The sequence below is a fragment of the Haliotis asinina genome, chromosome 9, assembly GCF_037392515.1.
Source record: "Haliotis asinina isolate JCU_RB_2024 chromosome 9, JCU_Hal_asi_v2, whole genome shotgun sequence".
Taxonomy (NCBI): domain Eukaryota; kingdom Metazoa; phylum Mollusca; class Gastropoda; order Lepetellida; family Haliotidae; genus Haliotis; species Haliotis asinina.
Genome location: NC_090288.1, coordinates 13,288,179 through 13,311,772, shown reverse-complemented (window position 1 = coordinate 13,311,772; position 23,594 = coordinate 13,288,179). Strand labels below are relative to the sequence as shown.

Here is a 23,594-nt window from a genome sequence, read left to right as displayed (position 1 = left end):
TTGTGGTTTTAACTTTGTGGTGAGTAGTCTGTTGATGTCTGTAATGGGAATATTCATAAAATATCATGTTAGTGATGAGATACATTTGCTTTCAGAGATATAGTTTCTGCAGTATTTAATAATTTCATTTTGTATTTTATAAAAAATCTGTACTTGAGGATAGGCAATAACAACAGCCTATATTAATGCCTCTGTAGTTTGTAACATGTTTGATATTAAATCCTTTTCAATTTATCCAAACACAATTACAAATGAAAAGCCATGAAAGTTGGAGTGCAAATCCTTTTGAAATATAAATATCAATAATTCAAAAGTAATATTTGGGATTTGGACAATTAATTCCAATGGTAAAATCGAAATATGTAATATTTGGGATTAGTTAGATGAATGATTTAAATGTGTGCTTCCATATCACTATTATCAGCAATAAAAGCACAATTTAGTTTTCTTCTATGGCTTGTATTTGTTACATTATGACAGTTTTGTAATTTGATTTGTAATTACATATTTTGCCTCTGAAATTATGTGTAAGTAAAAGACCTCGAAACGTATCATTTCTAAAACTATCCTACCTCTGTTAAATCCTAGTTAATTCCTGACAAAACAGATAATGCACTATAAGAACAATTAAATCACTGTAGCTTTTGTTTAAATTAAAATCTTAGTTCTGTTTCTTTAAATCTTCTATTAGGTAACTCATTTGATATAGATAACTTTCACATGTTTCCTTCCAAATTCTAGTTCAATTTGGTGCAGTTAGAGTCCAAAACGATGAACATACACTTGGGTGTTATCAACAGAGATCAAATGTTTAGCAAAAAAGCAAGTTCTATCAAACCCTAAGCATTGTTGTGAGTAGTTACTAAACGTGTTACATTCAATACAAAACAATCCCAAATGGCCTTCTGTCAAGCATGTCATTGTTTCCTGAAGTATATGAATATATTCTGTTGAGCATGAAATACTTGTCCGGTGTCGGCCATTGAGTAAAGTGTTTGACTCAAAGACCTCCAACATGGGTGTCAGTTACGCTCTGAGTATGTCGATCTTGTTCATTACTCACGTTTGTTACATTTAGATTGTTCCAGTACACTGATTCATACACATAGACAGTATAGTATAAACATCAATAGTCTTTGGAGGAAGATGACTTGAGGTTGAACTGCATATTGTGAGTTACCTATTCGTGTGGCATTTACAGTGTTTTTAATGGACAATTAATTCCAATGGTAAAATCGAAATATGTAATATTTGGGATTATATTTCCTTAAAATAAAAATGTGAAATTAAAACTATTGCTACTTTTTGAGGTGGAGTTTGGGGGTTGGAGAGGGGGCTGAGTCTTTAATTCAGATGTAAGAGCTAGGCACCTGATTGGCGCATACAAATTAAGTTGGGCTTTGGCCATGGAAGTCATGTTGAATTTTAAGCATGTCAGCAGGGTACACAAAGTGCATGGTCTAGAATACCAGTTGTCGGACTTCCATTTTGTTGAAGCTGTATATGGTTTTGTGGGTTAGATTGTTCATGTGTGTGGTGGTAGTTAGTTACCTCATTCTAAGACTGTGGTATCGAATCCCACAATGTACACATCCCTCTAAAGGTACAATACTCTATACTGATGATAGTGGTTTCACATTATTCAGGTTTGAAATGTTCCATCGATTCTTGCAGTGTTCTGTTATTGCAGTCTAGTTATTTAGCCATTGTGCGCCATTGTTGGTTGGCCCAGTGGACAGTGTAGATCTCTGCAGGTGTTGATTTTTGGTGGCAAGTGTTTTGCCCCTTCTTTGTTTTCTGACATTACTGTGTTGTCACAAGTGTTATCCTTAGACTTCTAACCCAGAGTAAGGAGTCAGTTGGTAGTCTATATCACATACATATGTACCCATTTGATGAGTGTAAACTGGCTCACAATTCAGTGGTGCAAGTGCTTTGCTGAACACACAATGCTTGTTTGATGTATGAATGTTTTCACTTTGGTCAGTTTGTTAAACGGTAATATTTTCATCTGATTATGGAGCTTTTTCTTAACTCGCACCTGGTTGGTGTTGTCATCATGCAGGTCCTTGTATTCATCAGTTTGTAATGTCCTTCAATTGGTTCTAAGCTTGCTGCTTATAGACATAGTTTACCTGTATCTTGAGGATGTGTCACTATATGTCAAGATCAACAGAGTTGGTACAAAAATCTGACCTGAAGTTTGTTAGCCTTTATAAATACACAGATTCCATCCCATGTGGTTTAATGAAACTGAGAAGAGCTGGAGAAGTGGTGTGGTATCACAAGCTGATGAACCTATGACGAACTTCAGCAACCCATGCTTGTTAGAGGCGACTAACGGGATTGGGTGTCAGGATCGCTGATTTGGTTGACACATGTTATTGAATACCGATTGCATAGATCAGTGCTTATGATGTTGATCACTGGATGTTCTTGTCTTGTCACAAATTCTTTACAAACCGGTACCATATAGTTTTATTATCGTTTGTGGTGTGAGTGCAGCATTATACAACAAGCCAACACAAGCTGATGTCCTTTTATGTACAGGTCGTCTGCTGGGGCACCATGGCAGCCTCAGGCTGAGTGAGGGAGAGCTGGGCGAGGCTGAGGACCTGTTGAAGGAATCACTTGAGAGTATTGAGAACTGTCCAGGTCATATCACCCTCAGGGCAACCGTCCTCTTCCATCTGGGAATTCTAAGGTGAGATATCATTGTGCCTTTTTTCAAATATGAATTAGCGAACTGAATATTTCCCCAAATTGATATTTTTCTAAGGTAAAGTGTAGAATATTTGTTGTTGCATGATATTTGATAAAATTTAATTTTGAAAAGTATATTTCCTCTTCATTGACATTGCCTTCTACTGAAATGCATGCAAAATATAGTATACACCAATGTTTGACTGTGACTTAACCAAATACAGACAAGAAATGGTAATTTGATAGTTGTATACTTACCAAAATGAAGCACTTACTCCAGTAATGCTTGAAAGCGTTTGTAACCATTCGTTCAAGAAAGTATATAATGTGTGTTTTTAAATTTGGTACTCAGCATTCTGACAAGAACTGAATTTGATTTCTTTCTGCTGTGATAATTATAGCTCAGATGTGATTCAAGAAATACTCTGATAAACACACTGATAAAAAAAACTAGGCTAGCTTGATCTTCCTTCATTGACATATATTACGAAATTGCTTCAGAAGAAAAGCAATTCAATCTTCATAAATATATTTAAGGATGTTACCATGTAATGTAAATTTGAAAAACTTATATAATAAGTTCACAGAAAGGACACAATTAGTGAAAATGTCTTTTCTTATTTTAATGTATTTTGTTTTCACCCCTCTCTTGTTGGTTTAGGTCTGAGGTGAGAAACACGTGCAAAAATACTGATAGCTCTATAGGGTCGAAGGAACATTCATATAAGCGGATAAGTCAGTGGATGATCAACAAAGCATATCTGTAGGGCTCTAAGAGAAGAAAAAAGAAGAAATAATGTAATTATATAAATTATAAGGTGCTTTTGCATTTTGTCTCATTGAAGAGGATGTGCAAGTTTACAAGGATAAAGGGAGAGTCACCCAAAAATATGACAAGCGTTATAAAATGGCAGGCTATAAATGGCCAGTCCTTTAAAGTAAGATATGACCTGGTTTGGTGTTTAAAAGATATTGACAGTATCCTATTCTAAATTGATGAGTAAATTGATATCTCCTGGAGTGTTGTGTGTGAGATAAGACTGTCTTACTTACCTCCTGTAGAGATCATATTGTTTAATATATTGGATGTCAGTTTATCAATAAATTCATTGACATTACACCATACCTACTGGTTATAGTTGGTGAATGTTTGAGAATTAATCAATATTGTGTATGGACTCTGACGTTTCCGTCTTGACAGGCACAAACAACAGGACTGTCTTCGAGCTGAGTCTTGTCTACGCCAATGTCTCATCCTACGTGAACAGTGGTTTGGAAAACGTCATCCCTTGGTTGCTGATGTGCTGGTAGCGCTTGCCAGACTACTTTCCTCCACTAGTAATAACAAAGGGTATGTGAGTTCTTTTGCTCTGCAACAGTTACTAATAATATAAGTCATTTAAGAAAACAAACAATATGTATTTGTATTCTGTTTTAAGGCCAGACCAATTTCATTTTTTGTTTTACGGATTTTTGTCCTCTGAAAACCTATTTGCAGGCGGGAAAAACAGTACAAATATAATTTCCAGTCAAAGTAATGTTCCTTCTAAATACTCATAGTATTTTACTTTGGGCAATTTATGGAGTGAATATGGGCCAAAAATAGTATTTCCTTGTGAGTTTACATTCTTAGTCAATAAAAACATTAGGGTTTTATTTTTTGATCAGGGAAAATTATTTTTTCTTTTTTTTTTATTCTTGAAAAAATACTGCAGTTGGATCCATAAAACAAGAAATAAAATTGGTCTGGCCTAACCTACATCTGTAAGTCTACTGCTTTTGACATGGCATGCACTGTAAGTCCTGAGACAGCCAACCAACTTTAGCACAATACACAGTTACATTTGTTTTCAGTTGCAGGGGGGTGAGGGTTGCCTAGTGGTTAAAACTGTTGTTTGTCACACTGAAAACCTGGGTTCTACTCTCCACATGGAGCCAATTTGTGGTGTTCCAAACTGTATCTTTGCAGGAATAATGCATTATGCACAGTAAAACCATATTCTCTCACATACATTTCCTTTCAAACATTGAGCAGTACTAAACAGGCTTATGAACTGAACCTTTTACCTTCACTTACTTAACCAGGAATGCATTTTAAGATATAAAACTGATGCTTAGTATAGACCATTACAGAGAAATCATTTATCAAGCATAACATGGTTAAATTATGGAGAAATCACGCATTGACTCATTGATATCTACTTCTGGAATCAACAGATTCAAGTGAGTCTTCATTACATTCATTTTTTAGTAACTGAATATTTTAAGGCACTTTGGTGACTTCAAATTTAGGAAGTTGGAACCTTGACTGATTGCAATAACGTTTTGTCTGACAAATACATTTGGAAGATGATCATTATTTTCCTGTAACACCTTTGTTTACCTGAACAGGTGTGACAAGGCACAAGCAGAGCACCTGTACAGTCGGGCCATAGAGGTGCGGGAACAGTGCCTCACCTCCAACCATCTCCTCACAGCAGAGATACTCTATGAACTGGGTTTGTTTGTTTGTTTGTTATAGGCTGAAGCTTGTAATTTATTGAGTTTGAACCAGAAATGAAACAGCTGGGATATGATGAGTCCATATCTACAAGGGCAGTATTCCTCCAAGTGATCGTAGCGCTACAACAGTTAACTCCCATACTTCAACATAGACTTATGACTATCATAGCCCAAAGATCACAATGAGGAATGGAGCCAAGTTGATCAAGCTTGTCTACACTATTTATTGAGTTCCCCATTACAACAAGCATGTTGCAGGGGACATATTCAACCATAACATGAATGTTTTTGAAACAACTTTTATAAACATGTCTTCTAATGTGTCCATATCAAATTACTAACAGATTATGAATTGGATATTTGAATTTATGTTACTACCATATTCGGCATCTGTTGTAAATTACGTTGTCACTGACTTAAGCCTCTGACTAGTTCATCACAATCAAACCACAGTAAAAAGTGCAGACAGAAGGAAATAATTGATAAAGATAATAAGATAAGATAAGATAAGAATTGTCCTGAAACAGATTTAATGAATAATTTGTCACATTCCTATGGAATTTATTATATAATTATTAATTTGTTGTGAATTGGATATGTGAATTTGTCAGATATTACCATATTTCGAACCTATTATATGCATTTTTTTCACTGAGTTAAACTTCCGACTAATTATCAAAAGCAGTGAAAAGTGCAGACAGAAGGAAATATACATGCTAAAACTTTATACTTGATAAAGAAATCTTAAAGGTTGTCTGTTTCTTTAATGAATTTTCCTGAAACATTGATTTAATGGGCAATTCATCACATTCCTACAGAAATAGTTCACACTGCATGGAGGTCAGGTTTTTGTTTCAGTAAAAGTTGTTTTTTTAGAGGTATATTTTTAGTGGAACATGACAGCTGGTATTATAGAAACAAAATATCAAAGTATTTATTTTAAATATTTTATAAATTATTTTGTTCATTTCACCAAATCGCAATTTTTTCATGAAAATATGTGACAGACATCTTTGAAAATACAAATGTTGAGAATGTTTTTGTCACATGGTTGTATAAGAAAAACCCATGATTTTGTCCTGAATAGTTTTTCTCCATTGTACTCATGATGTCGGAATGTATGGAGCATTATTGTCTTTATTCAGGTTGTCTGATTGGAGAGCAGCCGAGTTATTCAGCTAAAATGGAATCCATAACATTGCTAAGAAAAGCTTTGGACATTCGCACAACAAGATTAGGTAAGCTGGATTTGGGGTAAGGGGTAGGGGTAGGGGTGGTGTGTGTGTGTGGAGGGACTTACATGAAGTCTTCTTTTGGACGGTTCACACCCAGTGATGTAAGTACACAGATTTCTTGTGCAGATCTGTCACTTGGGCACAACAGGTACACTTGTGAGTGTTGGTTTGAATCCACACACACCCCAAAAAATCACCCTAATATGTAGCATTGAATCCAAGAAACTCTCCTGAAGATCATCCTGCAGACCTTAAGCATGAGTGAGTGAGTTTTACGCTGCTTTTTAGCAATATTCCAGCAATATTTCAGCAATATCACGGCAGGGGACACCACAAAATGGACTTCACACATTGTACCCTGTCGAACCCGAGTCTTCGGCATGACAAGCAAACGCTTTAACCACTAGGCTACCCCACCGCCCTGCATGCCTTAAGCTGTAGGGATTTTCTGATTAGAAGACAATACACAATTGGTCTTTGACCCATGCTAAATTTATTCCTATTTATTGTTAGGAGCCAAAGAGGGCTGTTCAAGCTACTTGGTCAGAGTGAAATGTGATCTGGTGTGATCACTATGACCATCGATAACAGCTTGGCAGGGTTGGCATTTAGAAGAAAGGGGATGCCGATTGCAGTCTTGAGGAATGTTTACTCGTAATTATTTTGATACTTTTGCTGAAGTGCCACATGCAGTTCTTGTAATGTATGAGGTGGTGGATTATGCTGGTGCAAGTGTCAATAAAGAGTATTTTCAGTAGGGGACAAATTGGGTAGGCCAATTTAACACCTTAAACATAGTTTTGCTGGAGGAAGTCCTGCCAAACATGTGCAATGTGGCCGATTCTTGTGTTCCAAAGATCAGCCATTGATGCTGATGAAGAGAGCCATGTGACGTTGAAATGGTCTTCTATCAAAACTTCTGACTTCCCATAACCAATTGCGCACTGTCTGGTCAGACATTCAGTGCAGTCCAGGCATTTAGATTGTTATAGAGGATGTGGCTGTGGCTGAGGGGTCTGAACCAGGATGTCGTCACCGGACGGAGGTGGTACCTCTAGATCAACCTGACCTGGGTCTGTCATTAACACCTCCAGTATTGTTGTATTGGGTCCATAGGTTTAAGATGGTCTGTCTGGACAAGCTGAAGTGCCTTGCCTCTTCATGCTGCGATGCCCATCCTTGGAAACAGCCGAGCTTCTGTCAGTCTTTTCATTCTCTTGTCATCTATATTGGCTTATAGCAGTACATATGGAGTACCATTGATGTGGCTTTTAAAGCCAACAGTGATAAGTTTGAGCACAGGGTGAAACACAATTTCATGGTGCATGTGCATTTCATGTAGGGTGCGTTTTAGCTATTCACAGACATGAGTGTAAACTGTGAATGACCATGGTTTGTGCTGCTTTTATTGAAAGCTTTGTCATTGGCAACCATTCTCCATCGTGTTGGGATTCAGCTTGGATCGGTATATTTTCCTAAAATTCAAATTGTTCCTGTGTCAAGTTTCTTTTTTTTTGAAGAGTTAAATGTATGGATAATCAGTATTGCTATAAGTCACATTACGATGACCTATTTTCTACTGGACGAACAGGGTCAATTTTGAACAAACTCGTGAAAAATGTTGCAGTACATACTCTTTGAAAGCATACACCGATAATACTGTGCAGTCCTAGTTCAGTGAGTAATATATCTGATGATTTGTATCTAATCACAGGAGGAGACCACCCCGACACAAAGGCAGCTCAGCAGTACCTCACAAACCAGGAGGTGATGCTTCGACTAGGGCACTATGAGTTTGGGCCGGCCAAACCAACTGACACCCGAACTCCATCCAACCCTTACAGCAGTCTTTCCTTCAGAGATAAAGATCTTTCAGCTTTGAAGAAGAAGTTCCGGCCTTCCACCACCATTAACAGACTGAGAAATGGTGATCGTGACTCTGTGAGATCTGTCAGCAGAGAAGATCTCCTGAAGCACAATCGTCCCCTCAGCATCATGGGCAGTTCTGCTAGTGTGATGAGTGCTTCAGAGAGACTTCTGACTGACTCCGACCGCCCAAAACTGCTTAGAAGGGGCTCAATAGAGAGACGCTTTCAGCAGGCTCTGGATATGGGTAAAACTGTGCCTTTGTCCGAGACAAACGCCTCCAGTTTGACATCAGACTCTTCAATCAGGAGACTGACTGTTGACCTAAGTTTTGCAGGGGGAGGGGATGATGATGGGGATGATGCAAAAAGACCGTCAGTCACAATCTCAGAGCCACAAATTGACAACTATGCTAGTGAAATGGCTGCCGAGCCTCAGAAATCGCCAAAGAAGGTTCCAGTGAAAGCTAAAGTCGACTCCCGGCCAGTCAGTGCTCCTCTGAAGCTTTTTGCTTTGTATGGCAAAGCTGGAAATGTTCGGCTCAGCATGCCCAATAGGACACACAGTGCCAACTTTAATCGAGGAGATGGATCAGGGATCTACACAACAGGCACCTCATCCTCCTGCCTCACCAACAGCAGCCTCCAGAGTCATCGGTCTCGCTGCAGCATTCCGGGACCTCATGCCATCAACGTCTCCAACTGCCGCTCCATCTCAGGCCCACACAGCTCCATCTACAGCCTGCTGGATAAGCCCAGCATACCCTGGGATATGAAGCGCGCAGTTCATCACAAAGCAGCATGGTATCATGTCAAAGGCAGGTATCCTACAAATGAAGAACCAATTCCATCAAAGAGATCCCAAAGTCGACCAAACTCAGTTTCCAGTTCGTCAAGCAGAGTAAATACAAACATAAATGGATTGAAACAAAAGGAGTCAGTATCTCGTAAGCATATGGGGAAGATTGTTATGGCACAGCGATCTGAGCCTATCCTTGTTGAAACACATCCATCACAAGATTCCCAACCAAGGGAGGCAATCCGTGAGAGTGTGGCATTGAATTGTGCTGTTGTCTCCTTTAAACCTGAAACTGCAGTCGTTACCTAATATCTGTCTTGTTTTAGGTTTTGTGTACATAGGTGTAAATTTATGAATGAAGAAATGATGTATGATATTTGTCAGTGCAGGGTATTCACTTTTTTGGCCATTCTTCTCTGTAGCTCAGTACAGGTATGTACAAATAATTTTTAGGATCTGTGTTCCACAGTTTAATTTGTTATTTATTTTTAAGGAAGTCTTCACTGGGCCATTTAAAATTGATTGCTTATTTTTCTCTTGAAATATTAGAAACCAGTGTTGATATCTTCGATGAAGGCTCACATGAAATATGTAACATATTTTGGTATACTATTAAATGTTTTTGTGTGGAATCTGTAAAAAAGTGGTTAATCTTATTCCTTAAACAGGAACAAATTATACAGCTGGTAAGAATGGGTAAACTATTGATGCAGATACCCATAGTATGGGACATTTTGCCTTTGGCTAAAGTGACTGCCATACATGTACAAAATACATACAAATATGTAAATTATGCAAATTATAGAATATGATTCTATATAAATATATATATTTATTTATTCCCATATTTTTTCACATACAATCCAGACCAAATATAAATATTAGTTTTCAAGTTATATTTATCTGTAAGCTTGGAGAAAAAAGGAATTGTCTGTTTCAGGAGGATCTGTGTCTCATTTATGATGTTATGTCCAAATATATATGCTCATCTGAATTGTATTTATTGTTGTTATACTTGTAGAAAGAGCTATCTACCTTGTGCTTCCATGATGAATGATCTGATAAACACTGATATATCTTGTTACTGATGTTGTTGTTAACATGGGGGAATTATTGCAAGCTTGTGAAATTGTTAATAGTCCTCCATCTTGGTCGAAATACCATACTTGGCATAATCAACTCAGAAAATTGACTGAGTATGGTGGTCATTTAAACAATACACAACTAATTACATGTGTCTCAGAGACTGAGCAGTTGTGAGCAAAACTTGCTGAAACGTGCATGGTTATATGCTTGTTAGGCAGTTGTATTCCTCCTGTATGCTTTCTTGTGTCCCCTGCTGTCATATTGCTGAAATGTTGCTGAAAATGACTTAAACCCCTCTCATCCACACATTACTGCTTCCTGTAATCATACACAATAAATATACTCTGGCATGAAATATTTTGGGCACATTAAAGTGCACATTTCAAGATTAAGAAGCAATTGATCAAGAATTTGGTCAAGTGGAATTTTTGGAACAGGATATTTATTATACACATGTACTAATCACAGTAAATATGCCAATGATGATAAGCAAGTTTGACCACTATGTGGGTTCATAATAATCTTGATAAGAATCAGCTTGATGACCTTTTTTCCCATTGGTCAGCAACAATGAAAAGTGGGTCAAAATGTTATTCACAACAGAAGGCTACATATTTGGGTAATGTTACAGTCGTTTTGACACTGAAATGATTATTATCTGTCTCATGTGTCAAGTTTGAGTATTATAAAACTAATAGTATTTGTTAATTTAATTTGTTTGTGATTTATATGAGATACTGTGATATTTCTACCAATATAACTTTTACAAGAAGGCCAGTCAGTTGCTTAACTTTACAATAAGAAAACATATATCTGCAAATTCAGTACATATGGAACTGTTATATTTTTCTTTAAATTTATTACTTTAATAATGACATAAATATGAAGACTCTCAAACCATGTTGAACACAGTGCTTGTTAATAGCAATAAAAATTGGAACTGCTCACATGATGTTCTTATACAGACAGTCATTATTGAGGGAAGTACATTTAATGATCAAATTCTGTATATGATAGTGGTATTTAGTTTTTCATATGTTATTGATGATAATAATTTTATATTGTTTTTAACTTAAGATCTGCTATATTTATATGTTTGTGTCATTCGTAAATATTGAATATGACTCATATCTGTTAAATAAGTTACACCTGTTTCATGTTTAATTCCATAAATTATTTCTATAGCCTTCTCAGTGGTACATGTATTTGTGATGATTGTACAAGTGGAATTTGATTATGTAGAAATAGAGGGATGACGATACAGAAATACATTTTACAATGCAAATTGCAATATCTTGAAATGATCAGATTCGATTCAATGCATATCATGATATTTTAGTTCTACTTTCTTCATAAAAGTACATTTTGATGGCAGAAAATTAAGAATTTTAAGGTCAATACCTATCATGATGCGAAAAAAGTGTAGATATATTTATCAGTACCATGATTATCAATACTGTGCTACATTGTCACAGCTCCATGTGTAAGCGACACAGAACCTGAGAACCAGACCTAGGAGAGGGGTATATTTATTTAAATATCATATGTCTCAACACTGCTGATCACACATTAAATTCATCTTTGTTACCCAGCTTCTAATCTGGTTATCCAGCTTGTAATCTGAGTATTTTTCTGTGATAAAAATTTTGGATTCATTCCATACTTTTGTTCAGTACTATAACATACGTACAACTGCTCTTGCAGGTGAGTCATTAGTCAGTGTAATTTGTTTGGATAGCTATTTTTAGCTTTACTTTAATTACGACCCAAAGACTATAGTTTAGTAAATATTTATGAAAAATGCCTCCACAGAATATATTTATGTTTTATCATATTTACCTTGTATAGAGATTATCATGTCGGCTTTGAATTCAAGATTTTTAAAAGTATTTTTTATTTCATTGTTTTGTTATGTGGTTGTTGATTGGACATAGTTATGAGAATTACTTCAGAAAACCTGTTTTATTATGAAGTCATTATGTTGTTGAGGATATTTTTCAGAAATGGAGATTGCTGTATATATATAATCTTAATATGATGGATGCTTGAAATAAGATTCCAAGCACATTCATTGCAAATAAAACCACCTTTTACATCATATTGACTTTGGGTGCATATTTATTGACCTGAGCAAAAATTATGAAGCTTTATGGTCCTGTGCTTTGTCATGTTCTCTGTCTGTTACCTGTGCACTTTCTGCATCAGCTCTTGACTATGACTCCTTTCAAGACGCAGCCTTTACTGAGGTAACCTTAGTGCAGGGTTAAAGAATGGGAGTTGAGGCTGGTTTGAAAAAGGAGCCCCAGGTCAGATCTTCAGCAATTCATGCTTGTCGTATGAAGTGACTAATGGTATTGGCTGTCCAGACTCACTGATTTGGTTGACACATGTCACCGGATCTCAATTGTGTAGATTGATGCTCATGCTGTTGGTCACTGGATTGACCTAAGGACAGTGGCCTTAAACAAGAAACAAACAAACAAACAAGCAAAGAAAACCTTTCAGAAATGCTCAACTTTCACTCCGTCCATTTGTTGATAAATGTTGTTATCCCATTTCCCCTTTTCTGGTCTGTTTTGATTACATTTATGGACTTTCATTTGGACACATCCCATCAGTCAAGTATCTTTTGGCATAAGCTTTGGCTGACGTGTCATAGTTTATTTCTCATGTAATCAGGGGATAATCCATTCGATTCAGAAACCTCTTTGAGAACATGCCATTCTGTTATTATGTTATTCTATAATTTGAAAATTTTATTAGTGAATGGTACACACGTGAGTTTCATTTCTTTCCTTCTGTGGATGGTAACACAAAAGGAGAAACAGGTCCATTTTAATGTTATACAACTTAAGTTGTTATTTAAGTGCACGAATTACAAATGATGGTGCTGAGGGGATATTCGGGTTAGAAGTTGCAGCTATAACTACAAACGTGATGTCAGATGTCTAGCTATTTTACGATGACTTCACTTACTTTAAATTACGTGCACTGGTGAGTGATCGAGAGTAGTCTCCCTTCACTCTTTGTGGTTGTTTAACCGTCACCTCTGTTTTAGTGAGTGAGTCGGATTTTACGCCGCTTTTAGCATTATTCCAGCTGTAGGACGGCGGGGGACACCAGAAATGGGCTTCACCCATTTGGGGAATGGAACCCGGCAATTCTGCTTTAAGCACAAGGCTACCCTACCACCCCACATCGTCTTTATATATGTGCACATATTCTAAGACTGGAAGAGAGGTTGTGCTCCTCGTCGAGTGGTCATTAAGCAGGTCAATGAGCTGTAAGTATATTTAAAGGAATGGCTGGACTGGTCTCCCTCTGCCAGCTTGGTCTGGGTCCATGGACGAGGGGAGACCACTCTTGTCGGACTATGAGCGAGCGTTTATACAGTCGAATTGCATAGGTTATCTTTCCGCAGCAATTAGTGCACCTACCAACAGCCTATAAATGTACACCACGAGCTACACACCAGCAAACGGTGCTCACGTCAGATGTAGGGACTTTGCCAGCAACTATTTACGTTCATCAGTTTGCCACTTTCAATTCGGGGTTCAAACAAACACAACATGCACTTCTTTTTATCACCGACGGCAACCATGGCAACGACCGACAAAAGAGGATGTGCTTCCTTATTTGCAATCGTTTCCGTCTTTGTTTAGAGAGAGTAAGGTCTTTCTTCCACAGTTCTATGGAAACAAATGGTCCCTAACGTCTATCAATTTTCAACTGGGTGAAAATGACTTTAACGTATATCTGCCCACTATATGCGGCACTACACGTGCATAGACTTCAGTTTCCCTTTCTGATATACTCTCATGTGAAATAACAAAAAGGGGAATGGGAAGACTTGTATCTTTCTGACTGAAAACGAATCCTCAACTTTCCCCACTGGTGCTCATCTTAACAGGTCTTTGGAGAACTGACAGTGTGCTTTTAAGATCTACCAGATAAGGCGTGGTAGTGAACTATGGCATATCCGACGTTTGAACCCGTAGGCATCGGCTAAAACCCTAAAAATCGCCAGGTGTTTGACACCATGAGATCCGACTATAGCCGCCTGCTTGGCATTGCCGGAAACATTCGATGACGCCTAGTTCTGACTTCGTTTCCATGTAGTTACCGTTGTCGTTGCCAACGGTCCCCTCTGTTCTTAACAGAATCGCCATTGCTCTTGCTACCTATCGCTCTGCATTTCGTTGACTACGACATCCTTCCGAGTCCTGCTATTGTCAAGATGTTTACAAGGCTGCATATTCAAGGTATTCAAGCAGTCCGTTATTGTATTTTAAAGTGTTAAAAGTGTAGATTGACTTTAAATAGGCCGTAGTTTGACCGTAGCAACAGTGGATATCACTGGCCGCCATTTGCAATTTTGTGAAAATTCCCAAATGTGTACCTGTTTAATGTGTATTCTGTCCGCGAAATGAAAGCTCTCGCTATTTATGAACGACGGACGGTACTTTTATAATCCTTTTGACATATTGTGACTGTTTATAAGGCATAGTTTGGGCATATTGTTTTGTCAGCTTTTCATGAAAATAGTCGGCCTTTTGTGGCTATTCTAATAGATGGATGGTATACCAAAGCAGTGATTAAATGCCCATTATTATTCTTGTAACACATTCTCGTGGCCAATACTTGTCCCAAACGGGACTCCATTAGCTTCATGGTCTATTTTATCGGCAATCCGCTTGTCTACTATATCTTCGACGGTCTCTAAATTACTCTTCATGTAGTGTAATGTGCATTTTAACTTGTTGTTTTTGGTTATTTTCAGCACGGGAAGACATGATCCGGTATCATGTCACTCCTGCTGCTAGTCTATGGCCGTCGCTGGATGAGGAATCCGACTGTGTATGCATTTTATCTACATCTTCTTCAACTTGGACGGAATAGTTTTCTTCTTTTCTCTATGCTTCCACAATCGTCTTGTGCATAGTAGAGACATTTCTTTGTATTTTCTCTGTTATGGTGTGCTAAAAATCAATCCCCGGGTACCCCTCTCCCATTTAGTCCTTAACATTTCTTTCTAACAATCTGTCAGCATAGTCTGTTTGTCTTGGGGTACTGTCTCATAAAATGGGTACTCTGGGGCTATGGACTGTGACCTTTTTCTGGTATTCTTCACATAAAAACTTCCTGTAAACCTCGCCCAATGACACTCCTTAATCCCACCCTCCCCACTCACCAATGTAGCGTCCCCTGGCTTCATCCCCGAGTCCCTCTCCCGACCCTCTGAGTGTTTTCACCCCGTTCTGGGCCCGCCCTGACCACGGAGAAACGCTCCCTGCCCCAGTCACCATCACCTATGTCGACTACTATCCTGTCCCAAGTGACGACGACAGTGACTACTGGGTCTATGAGGACGAGGACGACGACAGCTTCGTGGAGGATATTCATCCCGTGAGGAAGGCGCTGAGGAGAGTGGCTGCCTTCTTCAGGAGAGTATTCTCGTAGATTCCTCATCTAGCGTGCGCGTGAGTGCGTGAGTGCGTGAGTGCGTGTGTGGCACTACTGTATATGTGTATATGTAGGTGTGTGACCCACTTTGTAAAGTTACATCTGATTGGGGAGAGAGAGAGAGAGAGAGAGAGAGAGAGAGAGAGGGTGAGAGAGAGAATGAGGGAGAATATGGTGTATTTGTTTTCTGTATATGTGATGTTGATGTGGTTTGCATACGTATTTGGTTGGCTGTAAATGTTTTCAGGTTGGACGACTTGTTTGGGTATCCGTACAATACCCTATTATCCCATTTGTACCTCTTTGGTCTGTTTTTGGCTACCATTTTGGGCTTTCCTTTGGACACACCCTTTCGATCAAGTTATATTTTGGCATACCCTTTGGCTGACATTTCTATGTTATTTCTCTCCTAATGAGAGGACAACTCTTCCCTTTTGGCCCCAATTCGAATATTTTCTTTAAGCACATACCATTCTATTTTTGGATATGTAATAAATATTGATGAATGGTATACACACGAGTCTGTTTTTCTTCCTTCTTTGGACCTACTAACAACTAGGTGACAGTAACACAACAGGAGAGGCAATTGAACCAAGTCTGTTTTATTGTGACAGAACTTGAAGATTCTGTAAGAGTAAACTAATGAAAATATTGAGGGATCGTTTGCGCTGTCCCGTTGTGTTGCTGTCTTCTAATCGAGTTTTTAACAAGCTCTCTGTGATGGAAATGACGACGTCAATAGTCTTGTGCAGCTGTAACTACAAACTGGATGTCGGAACTTTAAATATTTTACGATGACTTCACTTACTTTAAATGACGTGCACTGGTGAGTGATCAAGAGTGGTCTCCCTTCACTCTTTGTGGTTGTTTAACCGTCACCTCGTCTATAGTGAGTGAGTGGGATTTTACGCCACTTTTAGCATTGTTTTAGTTGTATACGGCGGGGGACACCAGAAATGGGCTTCACCCATTTGGGGAATGGAACCCGCCCCTTCCGCTTTCAGCACAAGGCTACCCTACCACCCCACATCGTCTTTATATATGTGCACATATTCTAAGACTGGAAGAGCGGTTGTGCTCTTCGTCGAGTGGTCATTTAGCAGGTCGATGAGCTGTAAGTGTATTTAAAGGAATGGCTGGACTGGTCTCTCTTATCCAGCTTGGTCCTGGCTGATGAACGAAGGGAGGCCACTCTTGTCGGACTATTAGCGAGCGTTTATCAGTCGAATTGCACAGCTTATCTTTCCGCAGCAATTAGTGCACCTACCAACAGCCTGTAAATGTACACCACGAGCTACAAACCAACAAACGGTGTCCTCGTCAGATGTAGGGATTTTGCCAGCAACTATTTACGTTCATCAGTTTGCCACTTTCAATTCGGGGTTCAAACAAACACAACATGCACTTCTTTTTATCACCGACGGAAACCATGGCAACGACCGACAAAAGAGGATGTGCTTCCTTATTTGCAATCGTTTCCGTCTTTGTTTAGAGAGAGTAAGGTCTTTCTTCCACAGTTCTATGGAAACAAATGGTCCCTAACGTCTATCAATTTTCAACTGGGTGAAAATGACTTTAACGTATATCTGCCCACTATATGCGGCACTACACGTGCATAGACTTCAGTTTCCCTTTCTGATATACTCTCATGTGAAATAACAAAAAGGGGAATGGGAAGACTTGTATCTTTCTGACTGAAAACGAATCCTCAACTTTCCCCACTGGTGCTCATCTTAACAGGTCTTTGGAGAACTGACAGTGTGCTTTTAAGATCTACCAGATAAGGCGTGGTAGTGAACTATGGCATATCCGACGTTTGAACCCGTAGGCATCGGCTAAAACCCTAAAAATCGCCAGGTGTTTGACACCATGAGATCCGACTATAGCCGCCTGCTTGGCATTGCCGGAAACATTCGATGACGCCTCGTTCTGACTTCGTTTCCATGTAGTTACCGTTGTCGTTGCCAACGGTCCCCTCTGTTCTTAACAGAATCGCCATTGCTCTTGCTACCTATCGCTCTGCATTTCGTTGACTACGACATCCTTCCGAGTCCTGCTATTGTCAAGATGTTTACAAGGCTGCATATTCAAGGTATTCAAGCAGTCCGTTATTGTATTTTAAAGTGTTAAAAGTGTAGATTGACTTTAAATAGGCCGTAGTTTGACCGTAGCAACAGTGGATATTACTGGCCGCCATTTGCAATTTTGTGAAAATTCCCAAATGTGTACCTGTTTAATGTGTATTCTGTCCGCGAAATGAAAGCTCTCGCTATTTATGAACGACGGACGGTACTTTTATAATCCTTTTGACATATTGTGACTGTTTATAAGGCATAGTTTGGGCATATTGTTTTGTCAGCTTTTCATGAAAATAGTCGGCCTTTTGTGGCTATTCTAATAGATGGATGGTATACCAAAGCAGTGATTAAATGCCCATTATTATTCTTGTAACACATTCTCGTGGCCAATACTTGTCCCAAACGGGACTCCATTAGCTTCATGGTCTATTTTATCGGCAATCCGCTTGTCTACTATATCTTCGACGGTCTCTAAATTACTCTTCATGTAGTGTAATGTGCATTTTAACTTGTTGTTTTTGGTTATTTTCAGCACGGGAAGACATGATCCGGTATCATGTCACTCCTGCTGCTAGTCTATGGCCGTCGCTGGATGAGGAATCCGACTGTGTATGCATTTTATCTACATCTTCTTCAACTTGGACGGAATAGTTTTCTTCTTTTCTCTATGCTTCCACAATCGTCTTGTGCATAGTAGAGACATTTCTTTGTATTTTCTCTGTTATGGTGTGCTAAAAATCAATCCCCGGGTACCCCTCTCCCATTTAGTCCTTAACATTTCTTTCTAACAATCTGTCAGCATAGTCTGATTGTCTTGGGGTACTGTCTCATAAAATGGGTACTCTGGGGCTATGGACTGTGACCTTTTTCTCGTATTCTTCACATAAAAACTTCCTGTAAACCTCGCCCAATGACACTCCTTAATCCCACCCTCCCCACTCATCAATGTAGCGTCCCCTGGCTTCATCCCCGAGTCCCTCTCCCGACCCTCTGAGTGTTTTCACCCCGTTCTGGGCCCGCCCTGACCACGGAGAAACGCTCCCTGCCCCAGTCACCATCACCTATGTCGACTACTATCCTGTCCCAAGTGACGACGACAGTGACTACTGGGTCTATGAGGACGAGGACGACGACAGCTTCGTGGAGGATATTCATCCCGTGAGGAAGGCGCTGAGGAGAGTGGCTGCCTTCTTCAGGAGAGTATTCTCGTAGATTCCTCATCTAGCGTGCGCGTGAGTGCGTGAGTGCGTGAGTGCGTGAGTGCGTGTGTGGCACTACTGTATATGTGTATATGTAGGTGTGTGACCCACTTTGTAAAGTTACATCTGATTGGGGAGAGAGAGAGAGAGAGAGAGAGAGAGAGAGAGGGTGAGAGAGAGAATGAGGGAGAATATGGTGTATTTGTTTTCTGTATATGTGATGTTGATGTGGTTTGCATACGTATTTGGTTGGCTGTAAATGTTTTCAGGTTGGACGACTTGTTTGGGTATCCGTACAATACCCTATTATCCCATTTGTACCTCTTTGGTCTGTTTTTGGCTACCATTTTGGGCTTTCCTTTGGACACACCCTTTCGATCAAGTTATATTTTGGCATACCCTTTGGCTGACATTTCTATGTTATTTCTCTCCTAATGAGAGGACAACTCTTCCCTTTTGGCCCCAATTCGAATATTTTCTTTAAGCACATACCATTCTATTTTTGGATATGTAATAAATATTGATGAATGGTATACACACGAGTCTGTTTTTCTTCCTTCTTTGGACCTACTAACAACTAGGTGACAGTAACACAACAGGAGAGGCAATTGAACCAAGTCTGTTTTATTGTGACAGAACTTGAAGATTCTGTAAGAGTAAACTAATGAAAATATTGAGGGATCGTTTGCGCTGTCCCGTTGTGTTGCTGTCTTCTAATCGAGTTTTTAACAAGCTCTCTGTGATGGAAATGACGACGTCAATAGTCTTGTGCAGCTGTAACTACAAACTGGATGTCGGAACTTTAAATATTTTACGATGACTTCACTTACTTTAAATGACGTGCACTGGTGAATGATCGAGAGTGGTCTCCCTTCACTCTTTGTGGTTGTTTAACCGTCACCTCGTCTATAGTGAGTGAGTGGGATTTTACGCCACTTTTAGCATTGTTTTAGTTGTATACGGCGGGGGACACCAGAAATGGGCTTCACCCATTTGGGGAATGGAACCCGCCCCTTCCGCTTTCAGCACAAGGCTACCCTACCACCCCACATCGTCTTTATATATGTGCACATATTCTAAGACTGGAAGAGCGGTTGTGCTCTTCGTCGAGTGGTCATTTAGCAGGTCGATGAGCTGTAAGTGTATTTAAAGGAATGGCTGGACTGGTCTCTCTTATCCAGCTTGGTCCTGGCTGATGAACGAAGGGAGGCCACTCTTGTCGGACTATTAGCGAGCGTTTATCAGTCGAATTGCACAGCTTATCTTTCCGCAGCAATTAGTGCACCTACCAACAGCCTGTAAATGTACACCACGAGCTACAAACCAACAAACGGTGTCCTCGTCAGATGTAGGGATTTTGCCAGCAACTATTTACGTTCATCAGTTTGCCACTTTCAATTCGGGGTTCAAACAAACACAACATGCACTTCTTTTTATCACCGACGGAAACCATGGCAACGACCGACAAAAGAGGATGTGCTTCCTTATTTGCAATCGTTTCCGTCTTTGTTTAGAGAGAGTAAGGTCTTTCTTCCACAGTTCTATGGAAACAAATGGTCCCTAACGTCTATCAATTTTCAACTGGGTGAAAATGACTTTAACGTATATCTGCCCACTATATGCGGCACTACACGTGCATAGACTTCAGTTTCCCTTTCTGATATACTCTCATGTGAAATAACAAAAAGGGGAATGGGAAGACTTGTATCTTTCTGACTGAAAACGAATCCTCAACTTTCCCCACTGGTGCTCATCTTAACAGGTCTTTGGAGAACTGACAGTGTGCTTTTAAGATCTACCAGATAAGGCGTGGTAGTGAACTATGGCATATCCGACGTTTGAACCCGTAGGCATCGGCTAAAACCCTAAAAATCGCCAGGTGTTTGACACCATGAGATCCGACTATAGCCGCCTGCTTGGCATTGCCGGAAACATTCGATGACGCCTCGTTCTGACTTCGTTTCCATGTAGTTACCGTTGTCGTTGCCAACGGTCCCCTCTGTTCTTAACAGAATCGCCATTGCTCTTGCTACCTATCGCTCTGCATTTCGTTGACTACGACATCCTTCCGAGTTCTGCTATTGTCAAGATGTTTACAAGGCTGCATATTCAAGGTATTCAAGCAGTCCGTTATTGTATTTTAAAGTGTTAAAAGTGTAGATTGACTTTAAATAGGCCGTAGTTTGACCGTAGCAACAGTGGATATTACTGGCCGCCATTTGCAATTTTGTGAAAATTCCCAAATGTGTACCTGTTTAATGTGTATTCTGTCCGCGAAATGAAAGCTCTCGCTATTTATGAACGACGGACGGTACTTTTATAATCCTTTTGACATATTGTGACTGTTTATAAGGCATAGTTTGGGCATATTGTTTTGTCAGCTTTTCATGAAAATAGTCGGCCTTTTGTGGCTATTCTAATAGATGGATGGTATACCAAAGCAGTGATTAAATGCCCATTATTATTCTTGTAACACATTCTCGTGGCCAATACTTGTCCCAAACGGGACTCCATTAGCTTCATGGTCTATTTTATCGGCAATCCGCTTGTCTACTATATCTTCGACGGTCTCTAAATTACTCTTCATGTAGTGTAATGTGCATTTTAACTTGTTGTTTTTGGTTATTTTCAGCACGGGAAGACATGATCCGGTATCATGTCACTCCTGCTGCTAGTCTATGGCCGTCGCTGGATGAGGAATCCGACTGTGTATGCATTTTATCTACATCTTCTTCAACTTGGACGGAATAGTTTTCTTCTTTTCTCTATGCTTCCACAATCGTCTTGTGCATAGTAGAGACATTTCTTTGTATTTTCTCTGTTATGGTGTGCTAAAAATCAATCCCCGGGTACCCCTCTCCCATTTAGTCCTTAACATTTCTTTCTAACAATCTGTCAGCATAGTCTGATTGTCTTGGGGTACTGTCTCATAAAATGGGTACTCTGGGGCTATGGACTGTGACCTTTTTCTGGTATTCTTCACATAAAAACTTCCTGTAAACCTCGCCCAATGACACTCCTTAATCCCACCCTCCCCACTCACCAATGTAGCGTCCCCTGGCTTCATCCCCGAGTCCCTCTCCCGACCCTCTGAGTGTTTTCACCCCGTTCTGGGCCCGCCCTGACCACGGAGAAACGCTCCCTGCCCCAGTCACCATCACCTATGTCGACTACTATCCTGTCCCAAGTGACGACGACAGTGACTACTGGGTCTATGAGGACGAGGACGACGACAGCTTCGTGGAGGATATTCATCCCGTGAGGAAGGCGCTGAGGAGAGTGGCTGCCTTCTTCAGGAGAGTATTCTCGTAGATTCCTCATCTAGCGTGCGCGTGAGTGCGTGAGTGCGTGTGTGGCACTACTGTATATGTGTATATGTAGGTGTGTGACCCACTTTGTAAAGTTACATCTGATTGGGGAGAGAGAGAGAGAGAGAGAGAGAGAGAGAGAGAGAGAGGGTGAGAGAGAGAATGAGGGAGAATATGGTGTATTTGTTTTCTGTATATGTGATGTTGATGTGGTTTGCATACGTATTTGGTTGGCTGTAAATGTTTTCAGGTTGGACGACTTGTTTGGGTATCCGTACAATACCCTATTATCCCATTTGTACCTCTTTGGTCTGTTTTTGGCTACCATTTTGGGCTTTCCTTTGGACACACCCTTTCGATCAAGTTATATTTTGGCATACCCTTTGGCTGACATTTCTATGTTATTTCTCTCCTAATGAGAGGACAACTCTTCCCTTTTGGCCCCAATTCGAATATTTTCTTTAAGCACATACCATTCTATTTTTGGATATGTAATAAATATTGATGAATGGTATACACACGAGTCTGTTTTTCTTCCTTCTTTGGACCTACTAACAACTAGGTGACAGTAACACAACAGGAGAGGCAATTGAACCAAGTCTGTTTTATTGTGACAGAACTTGAAGATTCTGTAAGAGTAAACTAATGAAAATATTGAGGGATCGTTTGCGCTGTCCCGTTGTGTTGCTGTCTTCTAATCGAGTTTTTAACAAGCTCTCTGTGATGGAAATGACGACGTCAATAGTCTTGTGCAGCTGTAACTACAAACTGGATGTCGGAACTCTAAATATTTTACGATGACTTCACTTACTTTAAATGACGTGCACTGGTGAGTGATCGAGAGTGGTCTCCCTTCACTCTTTGTGGTTGTTTAACCGTCACCTCGTCTATAGTGAGTGAGTGGGATTTTACGCCACTTTTAGCATTGTTTTAGTTGTATACGGCGGGGGACACCAGAAATGGGCTTCACCCATTTGGGGAATGGAACCCGCCCCTTCCGCTTTCAGCACAAGGCTACCCTACCACCCCACATCGTCTTTATATATGTGCACATATTCTAAGACTGGAAGAGCGGTTGTGCTCTTCGTCGAGTGGTCATTTAGCAGGTCGATGAGCTGTAAGTGTATTTAAAGGAATGGCTGGACTGGTCTCTCTTATCCAGCTTGGTCCTGGCTGATGAACGAAGGGAGGCCACTCTTGTCGGACTATTAGCGAGCGTTTATCAGTCGAATTGCACAGCTTATCTTTCCGCAGCAATTAGTGCACCTACCAACAGCCTGTAAATGTACACCACGAGCTACAAACCAACAAACGGTGTCCTCGTCAGATGTAGGGATTTTGCCAGCAACTATTTAC

The 23,594-nt window shown here is 39.8% G+C and overlaps 1 protein-coding gene across 1 annotated transcript in view; it reads left to right on the top strand.

Annotated features, from left to right (window-relative positions):
* Positions 1 to 12,286, top strand: part of LOC137296259 (tetratricopeptide repeat protein 41-like) — a 53,135-nt gene extending 40,849 nt beyond the window's left edge. Inside the window, exons 14-18 of the mRNA XM_067828009.1 lie at positions 2,551 to 2,704; positions 3,905 to 4,054; positions 5,095 to 5,201; positions 6,351 to 6,443; positions 8,155 to 12,286. Of these exons, the coding sequence (XP_067684110.1) occupies positions 2,551 to 2,704; positions 3,905 to 4,054; positions 5,095 to 5,201; positions 6,351 to 6,443; positions 8,155 to 9,413 (1,763 nt within the window). The 3' untranslated portion in view covers positions 9,414 to 12,286. The remainder of the gene's footprint in view (positions 1 to 2,550; positions 2,705 to 3,904; positions 4,055 to 5,094; positions 5,202 to 6,350; positions 6,444 to 8,154) is intronic.
* The last annotated feature ends 11,308 nt before the right edge of the window (positions 12,287 to 23,594 follow it).